This window comes from Barbus barbus, assembly GCF_936440315.1.
Source record: "Barbus barbus genome assembly, chromosome: 33".
NCBI lineage: Eukaryota > Metazoa > Chordata > Actinopteri > Cypriniformes > Cyprinidae > Barbus > Barbus barbus.
This window is the reverse complement of record NC_136761.1, coordinates 22768234-22795934: the sequence shown is the minus strand read 5'-3', so window position 1 is coordinate 22795934 and position 27701 is coordinate 22768234. Positions and strand designations below refer to the sequence as shown.

Genomic DNA, 27701 nt, shown 5'->3' with positions numbered 1-27701 from the left:
ATACTCTGACTATAGAGACGGGCAGATATCGACAGCACTGGCTGCCCAGAGAGAGCCGCATCTGTCCATACTGTACTCATGGAGAAGTGGAGACAGAGCAACACTTCCTCACCAGCTGTCCTAACTATCAACACATTAGAGAGGCATTTTATCCCAAATTTGAAACACTTTACCCTGACTTCAAAATGTTAAACAAGAAAACACAACTTCAGTATTTATTAGGTGAAAAACAAGATTGTATCTCACTAGCAGCAAGATACATTGATGCCTGTCACAAAAAGAGGGAGGAGTCAACAAATCAGTGATGCGCCCACACACACACTCACACACACACACACACTCACACACACTCACACTTTTAAACTGTTCACATAATTCTAGAATTGATTTGTTCTATTTTGTTTAATTATATCTACACATGCATGTATTTTTTTTTTATTTTAATGTGTTTTTTTTTTTTTTTTTTTTTTTTTTACATACTTGTTCTATATTTAATGTAAACACTATGCTTTGGCAATACATTGTAACAATTGTCATGCCAATAAAGCACATATTGAATTGAATTGAATTGACAGACAGACAGACAGAGAGATAGACAGAGAGACAGACAGATAGATAGATAGACAGACAGACAGAGAGACAGACAGACAGACAGAGAGATAGACAGAGAGACAGACAGACAGAGAGATAGACAGACAGACAGACAGAGAGACAGACAGACAGACAGACAGAGAGATCGACAGAGAGAGAGACAGACAGACAGAGAGACAGACAGACAGACAGAGAGACAGACAGACAGACAGAGAGATAGACAGAGAGACAGAGAGACAGACAGACAGACAGAGAGATAGACAGAGAGACAGACAGACAGACAGAGAGATAGACAGAGAGACAGAGAGACAGACAGACAGAGAGATAGACAGACAGACAGAGAGACAGACAGACAGACAGAGAGATAGACAGAGAGAGAGACAGACAGACAGAGAGATAGACAGACAGACAGAGAGACAGACAGACAGAGAGATAGACAGAGAGACAGACAGACAGACAGAGAGACAGACAGAGAGACAGAGAGACAGACAGACAGACAGACAGATAGACAGACAGATAGATAGATAGAGTTTTATGTAATTTTATAAAAATCACTGTAGCAACTTTCCTGAATCACCAAGTAAAAAAATAAATAGTTTTAAAAAATAACACAGCATTTCTGATGAACACGTCTGTAATTTGCATAAATTATACTGGGACTCATCATTAAGAATGAGCATGAATGCTCGGATGTGAGGGCCTTTGTTCAGTTCCTGCTCTTCCTGTCCCCTGTGTGGCGCTGGACTTCTTCATCAGGGGCATTTGCCTGTGTAACTTTCTTGCGCTTTTTAGTCTGCAGAGCCACATGAAAACAAACCACAAGATTATTGTTCACATAAAATTATATTACTATATCACAAGTGTCCAGTGTCCCCCATAATGGATGAAATGGAGTCACTCATATGTTGTGCATTGTAGCTGAATAATATAAAAGGTGAGAGCAAAAAGGACTCAAAAGGACTCACAGTTTTAGTGGACAGAGCCTGAGCATTGATTTCCTCTGATGTAGACATACGAGTCTCCACAATATGAAGCTGCTTCAGACGAGTTTTCTCAAGATTGTCAATCTGAGTCTGCAGGGTCTCTGGAAGACAGACATTACAAACACACATTAATAAACCGAGTAAAATACAGTATAAAAGCAATATACAATACAACGCAACGCTACAAACAATTTAGCTCCAATTATAACTGAGAGTGATATACAGTGAAATAAATATATAAAGATTTGATCTGATTTTCCATTAAAAATATCTAAACATTAATTCGCTAAATATAGAATATAGAAAAACGATATATATTTATAACTTAATAATAGCAACAACAACATAATTGCTGTTACAAAATATTATCTGAAAACAGAATTGTTCTTCATAAGTAAATTATGTTCAGATATTATAAAGAAAAAGAAAATGAAGGGTTAATTTGAAAAAACAGGTAACTTCCATTTGTAACAATTTTCAAAACTCATTATCATTTGTTTTTTCATTGTGCATTTCAAGTAATCTCAATCAAACTGCAGTTGGGTTATTTTGATTAAGTAAAAATAGCTAAAAAATACAGCTAACTAACACAATAAAACATGACAACATAAAAAACTTGATTTTTGAAATTGTGAAAAAACTGAGTAATCTGTTTTTGCAAATAAACTCTTCAAGTAATGAATTAATTGGCACCTATTACAGCAGGGTCGACACTGGATAACAGCGATGTGACAGAGTTATAAGCCCCATCAGATGTACCTGTAAACACACACAAGACAAACCCTGGATTATTTCCTTGCACTGCATTTGCTGTGTCAAACTATATAGAAACAATTAGCTTCAGCTTATTAAAAAATATCACGGGACCAACTCAAACTCACGCTTAATTATGCAAACAATGAATGACTCTTTAGCCTTTAGCAGCCCACGAGCAGATTCCTGTGAATTCTGGGGCAGGAAGAGGAATTTCAGCACTCCTCGTTCATCACAAAGGTCTATAAGCTCTGAAACACATACAAACACAGATTTGGTTGAGTAACCTTAAGGGATATTGTTTCAAACACGTGCCAAAACTGTCATATAATACGTGTTTACTGTCTCTTTGCAACATTTTTGCAAATGCGTTAGGGAGGAGGACAGTGTTAATGACAGTGGTAATGAGTTCTCCCTTAGTGATGGGCTGATCTCAGGTAACGTGCCTTACTACATGCCATAGATGTAATCAGACACGGTTGTAGGAGTATGTGCTAAGAGAGAGTGTGAAATATTAACGCTTGAGAACCGTGACCTCCTGCGCCAAGGTCACGCCGGGTTCGAGGGGCACGCTAGGCTCAACTAACCTCCTCTGACCTGAGATCTCTAGAGCATGCAACAACCCGCCTGAGCTACTTTAAGATATCCTTAGGGGCCATTCACGTAGAATTTGATTTTTTTTTTTGGGGGGGGGGGGTAACTCCAAGTCTTGAAATAAGTAATAAGCGAGATGCTGTGAAAGATCATCAAACGTCAATTTACACAGAAAAACACTGCATGAAACAATAATATAGCAATTTATAGTACTATAGTGTTTTTGAACCATACTATAGTAAAGTACTTGAATTAATTTGTTGTGGTAATTCTATAGTTGCTGTGGGAATATAACAAATGTAGTAATATAAACAAATTACGGTACTTTACCCAATACTGTATTAAGTTTTCTACAACTATAGGGTATACTACAATACACTACAGTTTACTGTAGTAAAAACTAAAGTATACTACGGTATTTATTACAGTTTATCAGTTCACTATAGTTAATACTACAGTATGCTATGTTCATTAACAAAGTGTTGTAAATACTATAATATATACAGTATAATACACTACTATTACTATAGTATTTTTTCATGTGAGGAACCGTGTAAACCAGACCTTAAAGTGATAAAAGTCACTTTTTTGACGTTGATTATCCTCTCTGAATTTGAATGACAGAAGCACACGAACAACACTGGAATGACTGGAAGGATGTCCTTTTCTACTGACAATCACGTCATATTGAAGATTCTGTTAAATGAAAGCTGGAAAAGAACTAAATTTGACTGATTATGTGCTTATGATTATCCACATATCCTCCTGATGTATGAAACATAACGTTACCCTCGAGAAAGCTGTACATACCTGACTCAGCAAGTCCCAACCTGGTTTTTATGTATTCCATGAGGACAACAGTTGCACAGTTGGTGTTAACTAGGAACTGGTTATTGTCTAAATACACAAACATCACATTGATATCAGCTTCTTGTCATTTACATAAACAGATAAAATAGTCAGTTACTAAGCCATATATAAATCTAAACATAGAATGCTTGTAGCCTATTGCACTGATATTTAAGCAATGCAATTCATTTTCAAATTAAAGACATGATTGAGATCCTTACCTCCATGTTTAATGTAAATAAACATTGTGGCAGAGAAGAACTTGACACCTCACTAGCTTTTTAAGATGCTGTCTGCTGTAGCCGGGGGAAGAAATTAGTGACACAGCAGACTAAGAGTAACATAATCATCAAGACTGTGATGTCACAATGACATGGAATCTGAGCGAGATGAGGAAAAACACATTTAAACTAGAGCAAGACAGTACAACAAATGAATAAAATGCACAATCTACAGTTTTATTAATCATTCAAATTTACTAAAATGAAATTGCAGTTGTATCAATCATTATACAAACCTTACAAATGAAAGCTGTCAAGTATTTTGAAGTGGATTTTTTATGTATTTGTATCAAACTTTGCTGCAAGTTCACAAAGTGTACAAATACTTGCAGTCTTCATTTGAAACCATAAATATATGGTATCATAATTAAAAACTAACAAAACTATAAAAGTTAAAAACTTGTAACAGTGCTGTATTTCTTTCAAATAAATGATGTTTTTTTAAATAAGACATTCATGCATTTTTAAGGTTGGTTTACAACACTACTGTTAAAATGATTGGGGTCAGTAATTGAATTATTTATTTTTAAATCATACTTTGTTTCAGCAAGGACACATTAAGTTGATCAAGACTTACAGTAAAGGCACTTATATAATGGTGCTAAAGATTTAGATTTCTTATAAAAGTTGTTTCAGAAAATGTTGAAAATTCCATTTATTAAAGAATAAATGTTTCCAAAAAACATTAAGCAGAACAGCTGATTTCAACATTAATAAGAAATATTTCTTGAGAAGCAAATCAGCATTTTCGAATGATTTCTGAAGGATCATGTGACAGAAGACTGGAGTTATGTTGCCGAAAATTCAGTTTTGCCATCACAGGAATAAATTACATTTTAATATATTCAGATAAAAATACTTTTTTATTGTAATTATATTGCACAGTATTACCAGTTTCTACTGTATTTTGATCAAATAAAAGCAGCCTTGGTCAACATAGGAACCCCAAACTTTTGAGTACACTAATTAATTGAGAAATGTCAACAATTACATTTTTCATCCTTCTTATACATAAACTCTGCATAAAATGAGATATGAATGAGGTAAAATAAACGTGCAAAGAAAAACATTAAAATGTAGCATGTGAACATGTTCCGTAAGAATGAGCCGACAATGCAGGTGAATGGTTAGCACCACTTAGGCTTATGAGCTCTGCTGTCCTGCAGGCTCTTCTTCAGTGCTTGGTTCATCTGCAGGCTCTTCTTCAGTGCTTGGTTCATCTGCAGGGTGTTCTTCAGTGCTTAGTTCCTCTGCAGGGTGCTCTTCAGTGCTTGGTTCATCTGCAGGGTGTTCTTCAGTGCTTGGTTCATCTGCAGGGTGTTCTTCAGTGCTTGGTTCATCTGCAGGGTGTTCTTCAGTGCTTGGTTCATCTGCAGGGTGTTCTTCAGTGCTTGGTTGATCTGCAGGGTGCTCTTCAGTGCTTGGTTCATCTGCAGGGTGTTCTTCAGTGCTTGGTTCATCTGCAGGGTGTTTTTCAGTGCTTGGTTCATCGCAGTTGTCAGTTTGAGAAGCAGGACTGGCCACAGGTGTGGGACCGGTGTCACAAGAGGGCGTAAGCTCACACACGTCACAGGACGACTCTGTGTAGTCAGGCTCGAAGGCTTCCTTCAGCTCTCTGGAGATGTGAACCCAGCTCTGAGAATATAATGAGAGGATTACAGCGTGTCCAAATCTGAAGAGCACATTTACTCATAATGACCTCATAGGAATACAGTAGGAGCATTAAAAGAGTGGATACCTCAACATTTCCATCATGTTTATGAAACAAATCCTGTAGGTTCTTGCTAGGGTCAGGCACGACTGGAAGAAAGATGATTTTTTTCCTGCATATAAATTATTATTATTACTCAGGTTTTCTGAAGAGAAATGTAAGATTTGTTAAAGACCATTTTAAGACCAGGTAAAGAAAATTTAAGGCATAAAACTGAAGGGAACATAATACATCAAGTGTAAAGGTATAGGGAGAACACAATGAGATCTTTTAACTTTTTACACCTTTTAAATGACCTTTTCTCTACCTTTTAATCTAATTCTTTAATTTAAATTCCATTTAATTAATTACTTTTACAAATAAATTTATGAATCAATTTAATGAACATGTTTGACTACTTTAGTAATTTCTATGAGAACAAATCTTAATGTTTAAGCATATAATGATATTCTAGGGAATTGTGTGCTTCTAATTTTATAGCAATAGTTTGGACAGGACCCTTTTCTATTCTAACATGACAGTGCCTCTGTGTATAAGACACGGTTCAAAAAGACATGATTGATTCAGTCAGTGTGGAAGAACTTGACTGGTCTGCAGAAAGCCAAGTCCTGATCCCAGCTGAACACCTCTGGTGTGACTTTATATGCAGACCTTGTGCCAAAAACTCATCACCAAACACCAATGACTTGTACATACACTATAAGGACAAAAGTGATGGGACACCCCCTTCTTTAGAACAGAAAAAGGCACTAACAAAACTGTGGCAACAAAGATGGAAACATAATTCATGTATTAAATTATGTAAAGATCATGTTCCATGAAGATATTGTGTAAATTTCCTACTGTAAATATCAAAACTTAATTTTTGATTAGTAATATGCATTGCTAAGAACTTCATTTGGACAACTTTAAAGGTGATTTTGACTGTATTTAGATTTTTTTGCACCCTCAGATTCCAGATTTTTAAATTGCTTTATCTCGAACAAATATTGTCCTATCCTATCAAACCATACATCAATGGAAAACTTATTTATTGTATATGCACAATAATGATGTATGAATCTCAATTTTGAAAAATTTACACTTAAGACTGGTTTTGTGGTCAAGGGTCACATATTCATTTCTGTAGTGAATGCAACATTTAATGTCATGACCTTCTTCTCATATTTAAGACCTTTTAAGGAAGGACGGAAGGATGGAATTGTGGAAGGGCGTCTTTTTAAGACCTGCAGAAACCCTGATTACATTATATTATTGCAATAAAATAATCTTTAATAACATCTCAAGTATATAAATACAACATTTGATGTCTTTATGTTTTAAGTCTTTTAAACATCTCTCACCTCTCACAATAGCACATCATCAAACCCAGCAGAAACAGCAGAAGGACTGACAGAAGAGCATAAAGTCCCTGCCACCCGCCTCGTCTGCTGTTCCCTACATGACACAGAAACAAGATGGGGAAAAAACTGTAAGAAGACAAATGAGAGCAAATCCATCCATGTCCCTCACTCTATGATAGTAGTATCTCACCGGTGCCCCACTCCACCGAGTTACTCCAGTCACTCCAGAGATCTGAACCACCGCAGACATCAGCAACAGTGCTCCGCACTTGGAAAACATAGGACTTGCTCTGTGAGACCTGAGACAGACTGTATGACGTTCCTGTCACGTTTGAGGACTGGGAGCAAAAGGGAGATGAAGATGAGACAGTTGGCAGTTTGAATGCAAAATGATCATCATATGATATCTTTTGTCTCACCTGTCTTGTGTCTTTCAGGTTGTGCACCATATAGACTACACAGTTCTTATTTGTGTGGGGGGAACTGCTGTTCCAATGCAGTGAAAGTGTGCTGTCCTGCTCATTCCACACCACTGAGAGGTTATAGGGTGGGTTTAACTGCACTAAACAAATATATGTACAAACACAAACAAATGAGCCACGGGTTTGGATGGAATTATGTCAGATAATTTACAACAGACTCAAACATATCTAATACAAATCCTAATAGGGTGATGAGGAACTAAATGTTCTCAATTATTACATGGTTGTTTTCAAAATAAATAATTAAGTGGACATAAAATATTGATTTGAGTTTCAATTATTTTATTATGCAAGAAGAAAGACACTGTGGAGTGATAGAAGACATCTAGAACTACTGTAGCACAGCTGAAATCTGTTCCCTGGGATAATGGTCTGTTGATCATATGAAAAAATATTGGGCAATAGAGTGCTATGACTAACCAATAATCAAAAAAATAAAGAGAGAAATAAAATGAAACATTCAACTGGAAGGGTGAAGAAATTATGTAAATTATTACACTACACTACTATTCAAAAGTTTATGTTTGGTAAAGTCTATAAAAGAAGTCTCTAATGCACACCAGGGCCTCATTTATTTGATTGGAAACAGAGAAAAACAATTATATTATGAAATACTACATTTAAAAGAACCATTTTCTATTTTAATATATTTTCAAATCCAATTTATTTCTGTGATGCAAAATCTTCCGTGTCACATGATCCTTCAGAAATCATTCTAATACACTGATTTGCAGCTCAAGAAACATTAATTATTATTCTAGATGTTGATAACAGTTGTGCAGCTTAATATTTGTGTGGTTATCAATTTTGTCAGGATTCTTTGATAAATAGAAAGCTCGCAAGCATTTATTTGAAATACAAATATGTATTAATTACTATAATAGTTCTAATATTACAAATGTTTTTACTATTACTCAACAACAACAAACAAAAAGTTTACTAATCCCAATTTTTTTGAACGGTAGTGTAGATTCACAAGCATTCATTGAAATGTTGTAAATCTTTTTGCTTTACCTTTTTTTTGGAGGGAATGCATTTTTTCTGAAACAGTGTGGTTTCTTTCAGTGGATACATTTGTAGAAAATTGTTTAAAACTCAGACTAATGTCTTTGAGAGGAATTCTGCAGCCTACAGTGTAACTGTGCTCCATTATGTATTCTGGACAGTCTTGTGAGGGATTATGCAGAAATCTGACGGAAAAAAACATATCAATATTCATTTTATACACACACACACACACACACACACACACAGTTTGAGATCACAATTAGAGAACAACCTACAATTTCCTAAATTTCAAGGTCATGGATTGGTCCTATTTAAACTTATCCTAACAGGAGTAGAAGGGCAGTATTTTAAGCATATTTCATAAATAATGTATTCTGAAGCACAGTACAAAAAACTTAAATCAGTTATTTGAAAAATAACTGATCAAAATTAGAGAACACTTACAGATACCTCCAAGTTATTGGTGTTAATCGTTAATTGTGACACTGGATGTGAAAACATTTTTTTTGTGATTTAATATTTTCTACATAAAATCATGCTTCATAAGGTTAAGAACATTCTGTAAAAATGTGATATCTTTAATACTGAGTAAAGCCATGTCAGAGACTGAAATCATATTGAAATTAATGGTTGAAATCAAACTTTGATGCTTGTTATCTCATAAGTAGATTTTAAAACTTGAGCCTGGATTTCACAGACAGGGTCACAATTATATGACAAACCCTATTTAACTGGCAACATTCATCTAATTGTGACTTTGATTGCAATGTGGCGGGCTGCTCTAAAGTGACTGAAACCGTGCGACAGGAGGTTGTCCAGATGAAGGCCAAAGGGATGACCCTTTCAGTGTACTGTCATTCCCAATCTGTAATAATGTCTCGAAAATCACAGCTTTACAATGACACTATAATTCATTCAAGTCAGAGGAGAACTGGTCCAAAGTTCACTTTAATAATGAGAGCAAGTTTAATTTATTTGGTTCCAATGGGAAACATTTTGAACATTCTGACTGAAGCCCAAGCGCGTAAAGAAGTCAGGTAAATGTGAAGTTTTCTACAGCAGGAGTTGGGCCTCTTACACAGATACAATTATACAGATACCTGGCAGAGTGAATGCAAATGTTCAACATTCAATACCTTCCCTGCGATCTCCCAATCAGCCTACAATTTTCAATGCCCTTGTCACACTGCAAAGCAGTCCCAAAAAGCCAAGAACATTAAAATAATGAAATGGCCAGCACAAAGTGATGAAAACTATTTCAGAAAAACAAATGAAGTATTTATAGATTGTTGTCTAATTTTGATCTCCACTGTATATATACACATTTGGGACGAATGTAGGGAAGGTGAGTGAAATGGGCTGTGACTTACGCACTGCTGAAGGTGTAGTTCATTGTTGGTATGTTTGGGTGCCAGAAGCACTCCACATACTCGAGGTTGATGATCTTACACTGCACACCTACATGGGCCAAGATGATTCAAAGTCATTCATGCAAAAAATCATTAAAGGGGTCATATGATGCTATTTTAAAGATCATTATTTTGTGTATTTGGTGTAACAGAATATGTTGACATGCTTTAATGTTCAAAAAACAATAAAAAAAAAAAATACTGTACATTATTGTACTTCCTCTATGCCCCGCCTCTCTCAAACGCGTCATTTTCTACAAAGCCCCTCTTTCCAACAAACGCAGTCTGCTCTGATTGGCCAACTGACCTACAATAATGTACAGTATTTGAAAAATAATGTGTTTTTTGAACATTAAATCATGTCAACATATTCTGTTACACCAAATAATATCATATGACCCCAAAGAATATCTCTTTGGGTTTGAGACTTTAGTCTTTGCAACTTTAGGGATCTAATCTATGCAGGAACAGCTTGTGACACTCCAAAGAGAAAAGAAAACTTGAAATCGCATCATATGACCCCTTTAATACACTTTATCACTTTACTTTTGAATTTCAGTTTCCCGCAACCCACATAGACATAAACCTAATCAGTATCATAATCTCAAACCTCAAGAGCATCATCACAACCATCACACACAAATGACATACAAGAGAAAAACCGTGGAAATCCCCACTAAAGCCATCCAAACACATTTCTCAATTTTTGTCTTTTAGAAAACCAAAACTTAATACAAACATACAATCAGAAACCTCTAATTCAAACAGCATTATTATTAAGAATTATAAACCCAATCGTGTGATAAATCATTTGCTCACCTTTAGTTTTTAACCCATTAATCATAAAAACATTATTCAGCACACAATTGTGTGTAATGATATACTTACTCAGATCAACTGTTGAACAGCATTGTTGAAAGGACAGAAATAAGAACACATGCCCAATATATAGTTTTGACGTGTGAATGTAAGTCATGCTCTCCCCTGAGCGTCTGAGTAACAAATGACTGAGGTCTAATACTACACAGGATGTTAACTACTGCGTGTTTCCTTCACAACTTCCGCTTCTTTAACAATAAATATCTTGATAAGCAACCCGACATTTTCATTGTCATAAAGAACAAAAATAGGTATGCAATAACATTTTTATTAACAAATACTGTAATCTGAAATTTTATAATAATAATGTTCAACTAAACTATATTACTTTTGTAAAATAACATATTTTTTCATATTTTAACACAAATAATGTGTCAAAAAAGACAGCACTGCATAATACAGCTGCACTACTTGTGTCTGTACCATTATTATACACTCCAGTGCGTTTATCATCAAAGGTCAATTATCAGTTTGGTAAGAACCAGTTCTTCTCATACAACCGACTCCTGAGGGTCCAGTGCAGGTTCTTTCATTAAAACAGCCTGTGCCAAAATTCTCACCAGTAACTGTCCCGGTTCAAGCAAGAGCTCTCAGACAAGTCCGACGGCCTTATCTAAAAAGTTGGCGAAGTTCTGCGGTTGACCAGGCACGTAGGTTGTCAAAGCAGACAGATCCATATCCCTCAAAGTCTGAGGCAGAGTACTGTGATGAAGGGTTAAAAGCACATAAAGATGAACATTTGCAGTCAGCACATCAATTTAACCATAACAATAAACTTGAGCACTAACACAGCTGAGAAAGTGAATGCCCATAGAACAAACCTGCAAGTGCAGTAGATAAGATGTGAATCTGCCTGCAGCTGCTTTGCAAGCTCCAGCTGGTGATTGTCCATTAATTTATCATTGACCACAACGAGGAGAGGTTTATTTGCTCCGAGTGCTTCCAAACAGCTTCCTGCTCCTGATTAGGATAGAGCAGATATTACGACACATGTGACCCTGGACCACAAAAACTATTTTTTGAAATTGAGATTCATACATCATCTGTATGAACAACAGCTGGATAAATAATCTTTCTTTCAGTGTATGGTTTGTTATGATAGGACAATATTTGGCTGAGATACAACTATTTGAAAATCTGGAATCTGAGGGTGCAACAAAATCAAAATATTGAGAAAATCTCCTTTAAAGTTGTCCAAATGACGTTCTTTGCAATGCATATTACTAATCAAAAATGAAGTTTGATATATTTAAAGAAGGAAATTTACAAAATATCTTAATGGAACATGATCTTTACTTAATATCCTAATGATTTTTGGCATAAAAGAAAAATTTATAATTTTGACCCATGCAGTGTATTTTTGGCTATTGCTACAAATATACCCCCGTGACTTAAGACTGGTTTTGTGGTCCAGGGTCACATATGAGGCCGGTTGCATAAACTTCGATTTTAAGACAAGTCTTAATAATTAAGACTCAATTTTTTCTTCAAGATTTTTCCTAATTGTTTAATAAAAAGGTAGATTGGTCTACTTGGAATTCGAAAAATAACACACATTACCCCCTTGGGTAACTGCTGGATGGTCAAACTAGTTTTTAAGACACAGTCTTAACATAGTGGCTAAGTTTATGCAACCGGCCTATGATCTAAAACTCATTTGTAGGTTATTATAAAGTCAACAACAACCAAAAATGTCAGATCAATGTTTTTTAATTGTTTAGATACCATGGATCCCAAATATGATCATCCTCATGCGAGGGAACCTCCCATTCTAAAATTTAAAATGCATCTATATATTTTCAAGTATAAAGACCCAATTTATACTGTGAAAAAAAATATTTGTAAATATTTAGTCTACCCCCCCCCCCACTATAGTACTGTTAGATGTATTTATTTTATTTAAAAATACAAAAATGTGTATAATATAAAATGCGCTCAAATATTAATCATGTGACTCTGTACTAGCTTGGCTTGCAGCCACCAACTGGTGAGATTTTTTAACAGATACAATTATTGCAGATATCTCACATTTTAAAGTGAAAACATGAATTTTTGATAATCTTATATTTATATCCGTCAGTATATCAACTACTGATCTGTTATCTGATGATTATTGTGAGTTTCCTTAATTTTCCTGCATCAAAAACAATAAAATGAATTTATGTTTGAACTGTAGTGTTTGGGCCAAAGTTAGCTCTAACCCACCAGCATGACTGATGACCAGATCTGAGTGTGTCATGTCCTTGGCGACCGAGTCTTTGAAACGAAACACCTGCAGTGTCAGTCCTGGACAGCTGTCTGGATCAGGCACAGCCGAGCCTCTGCCAACCTGAAGCACCACGTCTGTGTAGCCACGGTCGATTAATGCCTGCATTCACAAACAGGCATTAAAGTGAGCCAGGCAGGATGCATTAAAACCTCACGGCTTATTGCATACCTATATAGTATTTGTGAAATTCAGCTTTCGTTTCCCTTGCAGTTCTCACGAGGTTATTTATGAATGACATTCTTACCTTCACGGATTCATCTGAAGTCACGGCGACGATCAGATCGTCAAAACTCGTCGTCCCGACAGTTACAAATACAGTTTTCATTATATCAGAGTAGCAGGCTTTGCTAAATGTAACAGAAAACAGATGTGAACAAAAATGAATAGGGAAACATTGAAGAAAATGCAAACATGAAGGGTCTCTTAACACTCCATACTTCAAAATAAAAGTCCTACTGGCTTATAATGGACCAACTAGAGTCATGTGTATGATTTTAACAGAATATAGTGGTATATCAAATTATTTACTATTAGCCTTGTCAAAGGTGCAATTTATCTCTAAAATGACCCCCCCCCCTCCCTTCTTATTCCTCTGTTTTCTTTTTATAGGAGTGTTTATGCAGTTTGAAAAAAAAAAAAAAAATTACAATAAAAATAATCTTTAAATTTACATGACCCATTCCTTCACATATATTAAATTAAACATTGCACTTTATAAAAAATATGAAAATCATATCCTATTATAAAAAAACCACCCTCCCAATTACTGTAGGAGAACATGGGGAGCGTTGTAAGCATGGTTACTGGAAATTAAATTTTTCATAGAAATATGTCCTTTAAACACAGGCATATAAAAGCTCAAACAGTACTGCATAACTCTAATGACCCACTTAATTATTAGAACCTTTTATATTAAAAACCTATTCAGCACCCTTTAGGCAATCAAGTGGTTCAGTCAGGTGCCCTTAGAAAGTTTCCAAGCGGGGTGCAAAATGACTTAAAATTATTTTAATAAATAATAAAAATTCTTATTAAACTGTATAAATGTTAAAATAACTAAAAACATAAGATGTACAGTAAATACATTTAATTATTTAGTTAAAAAAAATTCTTGACATTTCTGAAATCACAAAATAAATTGTGGTGTGGGAGTCTTTGGGTCAAAACAGCTTCAAATGTTCATAAATTTCCTTTGCACACCTGAATTTGGATCCCTAAATGTCTTTTTTTATTTTTATAACTTTATTCTCTAAATCAGTGGCAGACAGGACAGTAAAATCTGGTTGAGTGACCTATGGGCATTCAGAGACTCACTCATGATCACAAGCCTTAAGTGGCTTCTGTCAAGTCACTCAGCCACAGCTATCTGATCAAGTGCTGCAGATGCTCATCATTCCAGCAGGTTTTCCCATCTCCACACAGAATGTTGCAGCTGTTATACTAATCATTTTGTTCTTGCATATCACCTAGACCACAGGCGGGCAAAAAGAATGAAACTTGGTTGCTTAACATTGTTGAACGTTCTTGAAGGCCCTCTCTTTTTTTGTATTTAGTGCTGTCAAATACTTTTGCATCTTATTTCTTTGTCTCTCCATTATGAAAAAATCTCTGCAACAAAGTCCTGAACTTCAGTCAGATGTGCACGACAAAACATTATGCATTTATGGCATTAGCCCCATCCATGTCAAAATGTAACTTTTAAAAAAAAAGCAAATGGAATGTTTTAGTTGGAAAATACCCTTGTCATCTACTTAACTTTGCAAGCAAGCAAAGCCTCTTTCTTCAAGCTCATCACATTTCAGACGTTGAGTGTCACCCACAATAAAACAGTTTGTTGGGAACTAATAATGGCTGATTTCCAGGCAATTTAAAGGTCATTATAAAAAGCCTATTGGAAGGTATTGCATGCATTGATTTCAAGTTCTTTATTTTGTTGTTTTGGTTTAAACGTCTCAAAAATGTCAATGATAACCAACTTTGGCATTTGTACATGTGCTTACAGTGTTAAAAGCCAAAAGTAACATCTGCAATACTGTGCTGAATGGACTGCTGACAATTTAAGTTTATATTGAAGCAGTTCGAAACGTGTCCAAAACAATGTAACTTGGGCACAAATGATATTCAAGAGACATCCTAGAAATGAAATTAAAATACAAGAAAAGAAAAGAAAAGTAAAGTAGAACTGACTCAACAGGGGTTTCAGACTGTAATCATTTAAGGCATCATCAATGCTGTACTTCAGAAACAACGCATACTGTAGTCACAAAAAGCAAAAACAGCCAACAGAATATAAAAATGCAATATTTATCTATCTCGGTAATTAAAGACTTTAATAAATAGAGTATTAGGAGAGAAAGCATACATACCAGTAGTTTAAAAAAAATCAAAAGGGGGGAAAAAAGAAACGTTAGATATTGAGGTCTCAAACCTGCATAATGGCTGTTACAGCTTAATAATTAGATATCAAACTTAATGTTAAAAGAAAAAACTGGGAACATTTACAACGGAGCATCTCCAGGGGTATTATAGCCCTGAGCTGACCTGCTCGTCATAACCCTTTTCCCTATATAAGAAAAATAGCTATTAATAGCCCTGTCACAGATATCCCCATTCCCAAAAGTTTTCTGTGCTCCAATTCTCAAACTTGATTTGTTTCCAGGTAACCAAAACATAACTTGAAGATATTGTATATGTGCTCTACAATCCAGACCCGGTGGATTTGAGTTTTGAAGACCCTGCGATGATTTATTTCCGGACAGCAAAGCCAAGCCTCGGCCAGATGTCTTAGGTGTCAGAGTTCAAGGGGCTCAGTGGCACAGGTGTGGCTCAGAGGGTCATACGATCAGAGACTGGTTCAAGAGAGCGTCCATCTGGATCATGTGTCTAAGAAACACAGAAATGACAAATGTGCTAAAGTCACAAGAAAAAAATTAAAAATTAATCCAAGAGTGGGCGTGGCCATATGTAACTTTAATGTGCTTGGGCTTCATTCATGTCTGGTTACGTTAGCTGTAAAAAACACTATTATTGCAAAATGGTATTTCTAACATTAGTTTAATTTCTTAAATTAAATCATCATTCTTAAAGGGACAGTTCACCTCCTCAAAATATGAAATCATCATTTACTCTTAAGTTGTTTGAAACCTGTATGAGTTTATTTCTTTGTTGAAAACAAAAGATGATATTTTGAAGAATGTTGGTAACCAAACAGTTGCTTGTAGTCATTAACTTCCATTGTATTGAAAAAAAAAATAATACAATGGAAGTCAATGGCTACCAGCAACTGTTTGGTTACCAACATTCTTCAAAATATCATCTTCAACATATCCCTTTAACACACTGATTTGTAGCACAAATGTGTATACCATTTACTGCACTTTATTATTATACATTTATCCATAGTGGCTAATGAATAGGAAGTTAAGCACATTCACAAAAAATAGCTTACTTTCAAGTTGAAAGCGAAGGTGGAAATTATATCTGATACTATGCATTGTCTTTGGAATTTAACTTCCAAATAAATTAACCTGTTTGATGCAAGATGATGTGTTTGACTTAGATCATCTTACATCAGCAAAACATTTCTATAAGACTATAAAAAATTGTTTACACAAAGACACCACTAAAATGGCACATCTGGGTCATCCTAAAATTCTCCAGAAGACCATTTCCTGTTTTGCGACATCACTTTCCATTCAGGATGTTAGGTTTTCCTCTTTATTCACAAGGATTGTCCCCTGTTCTCATGCGCCTGACTGCTAGTCTAGACAGCGCAATCTTTTCATTCTTCATCTCATCGGTATTGGGATTAAGCAGTTTTATTCTTCACGCCACATTCTTGGTGTGATCCAATGATAACAGAGTTGAGTCAGCCTAGATAGCTGCTGTCCTCAATTTTATATATATATATATATATATATATATATATATATATATATATATATATATATATAACCACACACCACAATTTTATGTAAAGATATTAAACATATTTCAATGTTTGTGTGTACAAAAAATCAATTTTGGAAAAATCAATCATCATGGACTCAATGAGATGTGAATGCACTAGAAAGCCTGAATGTTGGTGTTTTTTTTCCCTCATGGTTTTGCTCTCTCATACCTGGACTGAAAGTAAGGCCAGGACGCTCATTGCACAACACAGGCGGTGCAGCACTGCTCTTGCTTCTCGGGCAAAGTGGTGTAGTTCATCTGCCTCACAATCTCAGCGAACAGCTCATCAACCATGCTCTTGCTCTTGGCCGAGGTCTCTATGAAGGGGCAGCCCCACTCTTGTGCGAGGGCACGTCCGTCAGAACCCGCCACCTCCCGCTCGGACTCCAGGTCCACCTTATTCCCCACCAAGATCAGAGGCACCTTCTCAAAGCGCTTCACACGAACGATCTGGTCCCGCATGGGTCTGATGTCCTGCGGAGCAGAGAGAAGGTAATGTATAATATATAAGAAAGTTAAAACTCAGGACTCCAAATAAGTCAGTTTATGGAAAAAATGAACGCTCTTAAAGTTGCAATGAAATGGAAGTGGTGACAGATCTCTTCTTCCATACTGTGACGGATTAACGGATAAGTGAAACGGATTAACGAAAAAGACAAAAGGGCAGGGCCTTTGATTTAGAAAAACATAAGTGATGGCAAATTAGCTTGTAGGGGAGGGGTTTAAGCAGACTAAATGATGGGATTGTATAAACCGTTTTTAAAAATTAAACATTTACAATAACATCAATAACATGCATTTAGAATAGATTTTTTCTGCACTATATCTGGCTTCAAATAGAAGGCATGTTAATAATAACAATCATGATCCCTTCCAGTGCTGTTGTTCTTTACTGAATAAAATGCTTTTCTTGTACAAGTATTACAAAATGTTATGTACCTCATGTGAACAATGTGTGTGTGAATGTGTTGTGAGAAAGAGTTAGATAATAAAGATAAGTTAAAAAACAAACAAATCCAGAATGATACAAAGTGGGTGTGACCAGGATTGGGAATAGTGTATTTGAATATAAGAAGTTTCAACCTGTTGCATGTATGCCATAAACTACTTTTTAAAAGACATATTTTTGATTTCCTGTCATTCAGTTTGCCTAAGAGGGCTAAGGTTTGGTGCTCTCCTAAATCACAGGAGTTTCCTTGCTAGAGTGATTTTCTGACCTTAACTGTGGTAATAGAAGGAAGTATGTCCTAATCTAAACCTCAAGTCTATTGTACTAGCTGAGCCAGACATGAGATGTAATACTCACCTGAAATGACTGCTGATTGACAAGGCTGTAGACTAGAATGAAGCCTTGCCCATTTTTGATGTACAGATCTCGCATGGACGCAAACTGCTCGGTCCCAGCGGTGTCCAGGATCTCCAGCACCGAGGGGGACGAGTCCACCTCGATCTCCTTCCTATAGAAGTCCTCGATGGTCGGGTCATATTTCTCTATGAATGTCCCGGTCACAAACTGGACCGTGAGTGCGGACTTGCCCACGCCGCCGCTTCCCAGCACAACCACCTTATACTCCTTCATTTGGTCTGATCCAGGCTTAAGCTACAGCTAACTTTATCTGCTCAGCAACGGCCATAAAAACATAAAAATACCACAGCACTTCTTATAGAGGCGTTTTATGACCAAAACAACAACGGGGGAACACTTTTATCAGGTTCGAGGAAATCAAAGCCACAGATTCAACAGCGGACGAGAGTGTTTTCTCTGGGTGAATGTCTAGCTAAATCCACAACACCCCTCCATCTGCGCTCTATCGCCATTGGGATCCGTTCATCCGAGAGTTTGTTAGCCACAGAGGCGATGTAAAACACAAGTATTGTGTGCAGTCGTGTCCATGTTTGGCGTTCGCGTGAACGGAGCGCTACATGACTAGCGTTAGCTGGCTAGCAGCTAGTGGTTTTCAAAGAGAGCGATGCTGCACTCGCATAAAAACGGCCCTTTTCTGCTTTAATATCACTTCTGGGCGACGAATATTATCACCGGGTTCAGGTTTCTTGCTTTGAGATCCTTAACTCATACACATCACCTCGGAATCCTGCATTTCCTTCCCTTGTGCCTCTTTTCCCCGGCCCGCCTCTGCATATCGGCCCCAGACAGCGGCGGCGGAGCTCTTCTCTCACTCTAGCGTGAACGAACTGTTCGGCCGAGTCGAATCTTTCTTCTTCTTTCTAGTTCTACGACGGTTGGCATCCGAGTCGAATCTTTTCAGTGAATCGGTTGAATTGATTAACGGAGTACGCGAATCGGACTGAATTGGGCCCAAGTGGTTCTCGGGTAAATTTAGCCGGGATCCGTATATTTCAAACATGTTCAATTTGTAAGAGCATTTGGAAACAAAGTTTTTAATCAGCAAATAGTTGGTTATGATAAATAACTAATTTAAAACTGATAATTTTACTACTGATTAATGTAAACTATAATGTGCATTTACCTTTTACATGACTTTGTTTCATACACTGAATGATGAATGCAACAAACGACAATGGCACACTTTTGGGGACGTTATGACGCAATTACGCTCTGACACCAACGGATAGGTTTTTGAATCGGTTCTTTGAAATGAACTGTTCGAAAGAACCGATTCGCGGAAATGAGGCGGTCCCGCAGAGGAGCTCCTCTTTCTCACACGCCTCAAACTGACCAATAAACATCCGCCGGAAATCACATCACTCTAACAAAAATGTGAGTCAGAGGATAGCAATTTAAAAGAATTTAAATGAGCTTCATTTTTGTGAATCAATCCACTGTCATCTAAAAGGAAATTAGTGGCAAAAACTTGAAATTAGTATATCAGTATGTTTGCTAACTACCGGAATCTAATTAATTATTGCATGACTTATTAAATAATTCATAATAATATTGGTATTTTTGTTTTTAATGACTTTTTAAAAATATAAAACCCTCCAATAAATTCAACACTGAGACTATATTTACAGACAGATAAAGTGTTAACTATTTAGGCCTATGTATTTTATAATCTGAGGCCTCTATAGCTGGAAGGAAACCTAAACTAAACATGTCCAAGACACAATCATATTGTAAAATGAGCTCAAAATGAGCAATCAATGCACTGACTATATATTAATATCACTGGCAATTTAAAGCTTGTGCAATCATGAAGTGGTCAAAGAGCGGACTCACCTTGGGCATCAGGAAAATGTTACAACTAATGAGATTATCTTGGCATGTCCAGTGATTTGAATAGTTTTGTATTTGTACAGCTAATAAAATTAACTTAAGACACTGTAATTCTTAAATCCAATTATTTGTTTTGTTGAAGTCTCTGTAGGGCAGTCTGTTAATACAACCAGGAAAAACACACCAAACACGGTCCAAAACTGCCTTTAAGTGCTTTATTAAAATGTCAAACAAAAAGAACAGAAGTCTTAAGTATGTATATATTCCATACATTTATATATCGCAAAGGGATTGACAAGAAGCACAGTTCTTGAAGCACATACAAGCACAATAAGCTAAATAGAAAGAGAAGCATTTCATATAAAGAGTCAAAGCATTCAGTTTTATCTTGTCCTACAGTGGGAGAGAGAGGAATCTATTACATATGGCTTTGAAACAATGTAGACATTCTTTGAACGGTTCCACACACACAATAGCATTTACACAGGCATCGGCGTCGGTCACCGAACGGCCGCCGATGCCTTTAAAGGGACATAACCTCTGCATCGATGAGCGATTTCATTCGAAACTATACAGCTTTGTACAACATTAATGTGATGCTCCGGTCTCAGGGACTTCTACAGGTTAAAACACGAACCATTGACGTTAGGGTTCCAGTCACAGAAATGACAATGACGTGACTGAATGCAGGGCACAGTTAGGTGGAAGTCTAACCTCAATGGCTTTCTTGACAGACCAGTCCTTTCACATCACACCGAATGTTTAGGCACAGGATAATGGACAGCAGAAGAGTGTTTGTCGATTTTCTCTGTCAAGCACAGTGGTAAAAGGAGCACCCCTATGTTCGCATTCAGCTTCTGGATGCAAGTCGGGACCCCTTAGTCTATGCTAAGTCCTAAGTGCTACCTCAGCTTTACAATCAAAAGGCTGAGGACCATAATCGATTGGTCCAAAGGTGCGTCTATATGCAAGAACCTACAAAAGACTCAGTCTCTCCCTCACTAATAGGGCAAGTGCCATGGCAACAAAATTATTGGCTTCCAAAGCAACTGTAGAGCACAGAATGTACAAGTTTTCTTCAACAGAGGGTTCTGTCTGGCGATTTCACGTCGGATTTTGGAGCAATTTTGATTGAGGATATCCTGTGAGATTTTCAGGTTATTTGTTGGTCTTGGTGAGTGCACAAGAATGGAAAACTGAAACATGTTATTTTGTGTAACCTGCAGCAATGCTTTCCAGCTGCGGTCTGATCCTAAGGCGCTCTTTACGCTGCCCTCCTGGTCTTCCTGTGTAGGGGGCAGAACGTTATTACACCCCTCCCCCTTTTCATCGCGTCCCACGGGACTACACAGAAAACAAAACCGTCCGCATGACGTAGAGGTAACAAGAGAAACAATTTGGCTGTCCTTTGGTTTCTGGACCTCAGGATCAGACGCGAGCGGGCACAGTGCTCAGGTCGCTGCGTTTTTGTAAGCTACGCAAAACTACAAAGCCTTTTTTGACAATTTTCTCCGCAAAATGCAGTATCATGCTTAACGATGAGAACGAGGGCATTAGCAAACAGAACAAACAACAAATTCCTCGACACCCCAGCGAAACAGCATCTATCTCTTTGACAACCCTTTAAAAGGATAACTGTTTACCTGTATTCCGAACGATACAGACATTTAATTTGAATCTGCTCTTCTACATATATATATATTTATTCATCTATGTATATTCAAAATAAATTCTGAATATTTTGAATCAGTTATGTACATAAGTGCAAACAAGGTGAATAACACACATTCGTACACCGATGGGGTGACGCGAGTCACCAGGTCCCAGCACAGCTGGGGTGCAGTCTGGGTGGGCCAAAGGGGGGACAGACACTTAAATCAGGGGGCTCACGTATGGCTGATACCGTCCCGTTACTGACATCACAGGGCCGCGTTGCTTATAAAAACCGCCAAACCTTTTCAGACCAAATATGAGACTAGAAAGTCTCTTTCCCCCAAACTGATCCATCAGATTAGTTCAAAAGCTCAGATGCTGTTTACTTAAGATCTGGTTCTTATCTAAAAGTGATCAGCAACCCCAATAGAAAAATAATAATCATTAAAACAGAAATAACATATGATGTCTCCAAAGGGGCTTTGGACATAAAGTATCTCACAAGTCTGTATATATATATACGTTTATATATAATTTTACAAAATAGTCAATCATCTCTTTTTCCAAGACAACTTAAGAACACATTCCCTTTCTGAATAAGTTAACGTTGTACATTATTTCACTTGAAGTGTGAAAAAATTCACAATTAAGATATACAAAGGTAGCCATGTTGTAGTTTTGTTGCCATAGCAACAAGAACTTACTATCATAGGTAACAATGAATCTATCATTGTAATACATACAAATGTGAATATTGATATATAGATATATAGATTAAGTATTTTTTTTTTTATCTTAAACCACTAACTGCACAAACTATGATGTAGATTATTCAGATTATTTTAATTTCATGCGATGACAGACTTTACGATGTAAGGAAAGGTAAACCAAGTAACGCTAATGATCAAACTCAAACTACCATTGACAGCTGTGTCAAAACAACACACCGTAACATGACTGAAGTCGTGAGGGTATAGCTAAAACAGGTACCGTTACGAAGGTCAATAATGTGAAAAACTAGAATGACGATGACAATGCGTTTGTAATACGTACACATAGATTATTCTAGCTAACTACTTTATGCAGGTATGCACACTTCTTAAAAAGTGAGTTCTTAAAATGCTAAAGCCCCCGATGAGGCACATTGTTTTTTCTTTATCAAGTATTTCGTTGATTCCAGCTGAATTGCAGTTGGAGAAGGCATAATTCTTTATATGAGAGAGAGAGAGAGAGAGAGAGAGAGAGAAAGGAGCTTCTACACCTTGGCTGAATTACAAAACACAATCCAACACATCGATAAACAGTAGAGATCCTTCCTAAAGGAATCCACACGCACTTGCCCCAGTATTTCTTAAAACAACCTCAAAACACATGAACATTATACAGAGATGTTTACAATACAGATACTATTTCAGTTATAACACAGTATAGTATCACCTCGCTCTGATTTTGTCTTGGTTTAGACCACCGCTGTTATGCTGTATGATGTCGTTTTGCTTGTGTTTGGCCTAGATAGTGTGTGTGTGCTGATCAGCAAAAAAGTTGCAATGATGTTTTTAGGTCATAGAATCAGCTTTATGGCTCTCTCTTGGGGTTACGCCGCTGAAACAACATGGCTGTCCCAAAGGAGACAACAGTTTAGAGAAGGGTCTTTGAGATAAGTGACGAAAAACGCTTTTTGTACATCAACAGTGGATGGCATCGGGAGGCTTTCACTTCCTTGATATGTTGAGAAAGGTTGTAGTTTTGTTCGAGAGAGAGGCATCCAAAACCTCTCGTGACATTCTCTCTGTCTTAAATGTCACATTCATATATGCATGTAAAGGCCCGCGGAGGGGCTCGTAAATGAAGCTTTGGCTGATGAGGGCCTTTTCTAAGTGCCCAGTCTGAAAAGAATCAAAATTTCTTTTAACTGTAACATGTCTACACGAGAGCCGCAGCTTTCAGCTCACAGTCCAAATATTCAGATATCACGCGGTCATCTACGCCCTTGCATTTTAGAGTCTGCCGACTTTTCAAAGTAAGGACACAGTCAGTGATTTAAACCTGTTCGCACATGAACACAACAAACACAAGAACAACTTAAAGAGTTCAATCGGCCGTCTATCTTGAAGTCAAAATGGGCAAAGAAACTCCCCTAATGGATTGCAGGCCTCTGTGTATTGTCCGTCTGACAGTTTTCTTGTGTCCTCCATGGATAAACTATCAATAATGTATTACGGCAATAATCTAATAGAGCTCTTGGTTGGCAGAGCCCGGAACTCTATTAGCGGGTGCACACTGATGCAGTAATAAAAACAGCTGTTGAAAACCGCCCTACTGTCAGTTTCCCAACTGTAGGACTCGCCTAATGAATGGTAGCGATAACGGAGATGTTTCAAAACAAAGCGCAAGATGATAGCTTGCTCCAATAGATTTAGATTTGTCGCTTGGGTGGGCACATTTGCAATATTGCAATTTAAATCCATCTGGCTCATGACCTTGGCATGTCAAGGCCTGATTGTGCAGTCTGAGTGATTGGCACAGGGTGACCTGTCTGAGAGTCATTGGCACAAAAGCAGTGCACTTGACATGTCTGTGCAGGGGGCGCATATGCTGCTGAATACAGCAAACTAATGGGAGAGATGCTGGATATTCAAATCAGGTACCAGTTCTTCTAGAAAGGATTTTGCATATCTCCTTGTGATTTTAATGATTGGGATTTAACATATGTGTGCCAATCTGTTATAAACGAGTGTGTAAACCACTAAACATGCAGTTTAAAGAATCATTTTGGCAACTAATGGAGACTGAAAACTGATCTTATAGTACTCAGGGATGCATCAAACATGGCTGAACATACAGTGGAGACGAACAGACTGTCACACAGCAGGTGGGGCAGAGCAGGGATTTTGGCAGAGACAGTTCAGCCATCAGAAGGGGTTTGTCTACAAGAGATAGACATGGTAATAGGGTGAATCTTATGAAAATGTCACATTTCACAAAATTGGATTTTGCATATGCCTCGTTTTGCATTTTCATGACAATTAAACTACATTTCCATAATGCATTGTATGTTTTTGCACCGGAGCAATTGCATTTTTTCTAAATCCTGTGATTTTCACTAGTATAACATAGCAATTATAATATAATTGTTTTTAGTATTATACTTTGTTAACAACAGAATTAGAACAAATATAACCACGATACATTAAAAATGATTTTTGTGTAATTATGTAGTTAATTATTGCACATTATAGTGATGAAAGTGAGATTTGTTGCATAACAATTGTCATAAAAATTTCTTTCAGTTTTTTTTCTTCTGCTTTTGGGATGAAATATGATTTGGAATATGACTTTTTGACTGTTTTCACAAAATTCACCCAATAATTGAAGAAATGCAATATATAATCTAAAAAGCGAATAAACATGACTATTTTTAGAGCATTTGAATATCCAGGACATCAGACAATAAGAAATATTTGCAAGAAACTTTGAAGAACAAAGACCAGCTGGAACAAAAATAAAGTCCATTTCAAATGTTCTCAATGAGACATCTTATACATCCAGAAGTCCTGCAATCAGACATTACATTTCAGTGTGCATCACACTGCGCAACAAGAAGTGCTCATATTTAGTCTGCTTACGGCAGTTCTATTTTTAAAATGGAAGGTATGAGTATGTGAACCAATATTCTGTTTGACCGCCTCGATGTGGAGCTTGAAATGCGAGGTGAGATACTTCAGGCATGAATAGTAACACTTATCTCAGTAGACCAGTTTTAGACTGTTGGAAAGTCATTAAATAAATAATACTCTTTCAAGAAAACTCACAACAACACACATCCCTAAGTAGACGGAGGAACGACACATTGATTCTGAAAGGCTACACAGGTATACTTTCTTAGTCTATGATAAAATGTAAGTACAGAAGAACTGGAGGAAAAAAGACGTCCACACACTTGTAACTCAAAAGGCACGAACAACGACATTTTGAAAACCTAAATTAACGAAAAACCTAAATCAGTATCATGAGAATCAGTATCAGATTATCTTACAAAAGCATCAATCATTTTCAAATAACCTTTTTTTTTTTTAAATGTAAACATGAAATAAAACGTGCCACGTTCATTAATCATAATTAAATGTGAAAGAAATGACCACCACCACAACTATGTAAAATTTCATTAGGTGTCGCTCTCACACACTCTGGGTTTTCACATTCTACGACGGAGAAACATTCTGTCTGCTGATGATCTGCATCGACTCCACCTCTTACCGTACATCAAACAAGTCAGCTCTGAAATCTAATGTTCACCTCCAGAGAATTGACTCTTCTCAGCTAATTGGTTTGCATGTATTCGTATGGCTGTGAGTTACGAGAGCGCTCCATCTCCTGATTCAGCATCTGCGCGCTCCTTGCGTCTCCTTGCATCGAGATGGCATGCTTCCTTAAACAGTTGTAGGTCCAAGCTTAAGTATTGCCTGTTTCAATATCAACAAACCGCTGTTGACGTCAAATGAAGTGGGAATCTCTGATATGAGGATGAATGTATTGCCCGTTAAGGACGTACTGATTAGGCACACGTTTTGTTGCATTCATTTTTCTGTTGTTTGGGCACATGTTGCATGAGAGATGGGCCTGATTAGGTTGTGGGATTGCGGGAGAGGCTTACTGGATTCAGCGTCATTGGTGCAGCCACCAGGAGTTTAGGAACGGGACAGAAATGGGCCTCCATGGGAACGCACTGGAGGTTGATGGGGTCGGCGCTCAGTACCTCGGTGGCGTCTACTGGAAGACAGGTACAAACAGCCCAGAGATAAGGAGGTGAACCTCTCACGGTCAAACAAACAATATGCAAAGAGAATATAGTCAATTCTTATCTTATCTACTCCAACATCAAACACGCGGTTCATTTCGAAAATGAGAAAAAGAATTACAAGAGTATGAATAAATATTGTGCCATATGATCATATAATGCATCAGTTATCTTGAGACAGTGGGCGCAGACCTGCAATTCCACAATCGTAATTTTGCGAGACGTATTTCGGCAAAAAAGCAAGCGAAGCAGGAAATGAGTGCTGACATCTCAGGTCTGTGCAGCGTTATTGGTCTATACCTGAACTCCAGAATTACCATTACATGCTAAACTAGAGCTGAAAACCACACCGAACATTTCGGCAGCGTACATAATGCTAAACACAGGGTTCCTACGCATTTTCCATTTCAAAAATATACACAGACTTCTCTATGGATTTTTCAGACCATACTTCATAGTAAAAAATAAACGATTAAGGGTGCAACGATTAAAAATTCCCAATTTGAATTCACGATTTGATGCTCTCACAAAAACTAGTGTTACCAAAATGTCTCTACTCAGTACCGATATCATAAAAATTTCCTGGTTCTTGGTAACATAGCAAAAACTATTGGAACTATTTTATTTAGCTATTCAATAATAAAAAATATTTAAAAAATTAAACGAGTTAATTATTAATGCTAACAATAAGTAAATACATTAAAACAGCATGTTGCCTTCAAATATTTTAAAATTAAGAAAACATTGTTTTAAAAAGGACAAGTAAAAAGCTACTAATAAAATGAAGAACAAAGAAATTAATTATATAGAACAAGTGGCAAGTTTTCATTTACACTTCAATATTTTTTTTGTCCCGTCCACTGCTATGGTTATTATCACTGTGACAATCACAATTTCAGATTCAATCCCGCATTTAAAAGTGATTGTCACTCCTAAAAAAATAGCAGTGGG

At 36.9% G+C, this 27701-nt stretch overlaps 5 protein-coding genes across 17 annotated transcripts in view; all 5 read right to left on the bottom strand.

The window, feature by feature from the left end:
- Positions 1 to 1297: 1297 nt before the first annotated feature.
- On the bottom strand, positions 1298 to 3771 carry cUnhxorf65 (chromosome Un CXorf65 homolog; the record flags this gene model as incomplete). Its single annotated transcript, XM_079390648.1, has 4 exons — positions 1298 to 1384; positions 1557 to 1675; positions 2456 to 2578; positions 3732 to 3771. The coding sequence occupies 4 exons, from the start codon at positions 3769 to 3771 to the stop codon at positions 1298 to 1300; spliced, it is 369 nt and encodes a 122-aa protein (XP_079246774.1).
- Positions 3772 to 4208: 437 nt separating this feature from the next.
- On the bottom strand, positions 4209 to 11047 carry il2rgb (interleukin 2 receptor, gamma b). Its single transcript, XM_079389913.1, has 8 exons — positions 10893 to 11047; positions 9966 to 10053; positions 8602 to 8777; positions 7525 to 7667; positions 7296 to 7443; positions 7106 to 7199; positions 5790 to 5874; positions 4209 to 5686 (listed from the first exon to the last, which is right to left on the bottom strand). The coding sequence occupies exons 1-8, from the start codon at positions 10978 to 10980 to the stop codon at positions 5195 to 5197; spliced, it is 1314 nt and encodes a 437-aa protein (XP_079246039.1). The 5' UTR covers positions 10981 to 11047; the 3' UTR covers positions 4209 to 5194.
- Positions 11048 to 11107: 60 nt separating this feature from the next.
- On the bottom strand, positions 11108 to 13897 carry LOC306852818 (UDP-N-acetylglucosamine transferase subunit ALG13). The gene is made up of 4 exons (XM_079389914.1): positions 13397 to 13897; positions 13089 to 13251; positions 11705 to 11843; positions 11108 to 11585 (listed from the first exon to the last, which is right to left on the bottom strand). The coding sequence occupies exons 1-4, from the start codon at positions 13475 to 13477 to the stop codon at positions 11474 to 11476; spliced, it is 495 nt and encodes a 164-aa protein (XP_079246040.1). The 5' UTR covers positions 13478 to 13897; the 3' UTR covers positions 11108 to 11473.
- Positions 13898 to 15045: 1148 nt separating this feature from the next.
- Positions 15046 to 19630, bottom strand: rap2c (RAP2C, member of RAS oncogene family). The gene is made up of 3 exons (XM_079391004.1): positions 18410 to 19630; positions 17273 to 17577; positions 15046 to 16035 (listed from the first exon to the last, which is right to left on the bottom strand). The coding sequence occupies exons 1-2, from the start codon at positions 18680 to 18682 to the stop codon at positions 17299 to 17301; spliced, it is 552 nt and encodes a 183-aa protein (XP_079247130.1). The 5' UTR covers positions 18683 to 19630; the 3' UTR covers positions 15046 to 16035; positions 17273 to 17298.
- A 3156-nt stretch (positions 19631 to 22786) lies between these two features.
- mbnl3 (muscleblind-like splicing regulator 3) overlaps positions 22787 to 27701 on the bottom strand; it is a 47317-nt gene continuing 42402 nt past the window's right edge. For 5 of the 13 annotated variants that reach the window (XM_079390794.1, XM_079390789.1, XM_079390793.1 and 2 more), the window contains exon 9: positions 26028 to 26719. In XM_079390794.1, coding sequence (XP_079246920.1) covers positions 26702 to 26719 — 18 coding nt within the window. In that variant the 3' untranslated portion in view covers positions 26028 to 26701. Of the gene's footprint in view, positions 26723 to 27701 lie in introns of all 13 variants that reach the window. The other 8 variants (XM_079390800.1, XM_079390798.1, XM_079390799.1 and 5 more) reach the window with 4 other exon arrangements.

Coding starts and splice junctions, on each gene's coding strand:
- il2rgb (XM_079389913.1), bottom strand. CDS start 10,980: ATGACTTACATTCACACGTCAAAACTATATATTGGGCATGTGTTCTTA. Junction 7,444..7,524: donor ACCTGAAAGACACAAGACAG/GTGAGACAAAAG, acceptor TTTTGCTCCCAG/TCCTCAAACGTGACAGGAAC. Junction 5,687..5,789: donor AACATGATGGAAATGTTGAG/GTATCCACTCTT, acceptor TTATATTCTCAG/AGCTGGGTTCACATCTCCAG.
- LOC306852818 (XM_079389914.1), bottom strand. CDS start 13,477: ATGAAAACTGTATTTGTAACTGTCGGGACGACGAGTTTTGACGATCTG. Junction 11,844..13,088: donor TCTGGTCATCAGTCATGCTG/GTGGGTTAGAGC, acceptor TATCCTAATCAG/GAGCAGGAAGCTGTTTGGAA. Junction 11,586..11,704: donor CTTATCTACTGCACTTGCAG/GTTTGTTCTATG, acceptor CCTTCATCACAG/TACTCTGCCTCAGACTTTGA.
- rap2c (XM_079391004.1), bottom strand. CDS start 18,682: ATGAAGGAGTATAAGGTGGTTGTGCTGGGAAGCGGCGGCGTGGGCAAG. Junction 17,578..18,409: donor TCAATCAGCAGTCATTTCAG/GTGAGTATTACA, acceptor TCTGCTCCGCAG/GACATCAGACCCATGCGGGA.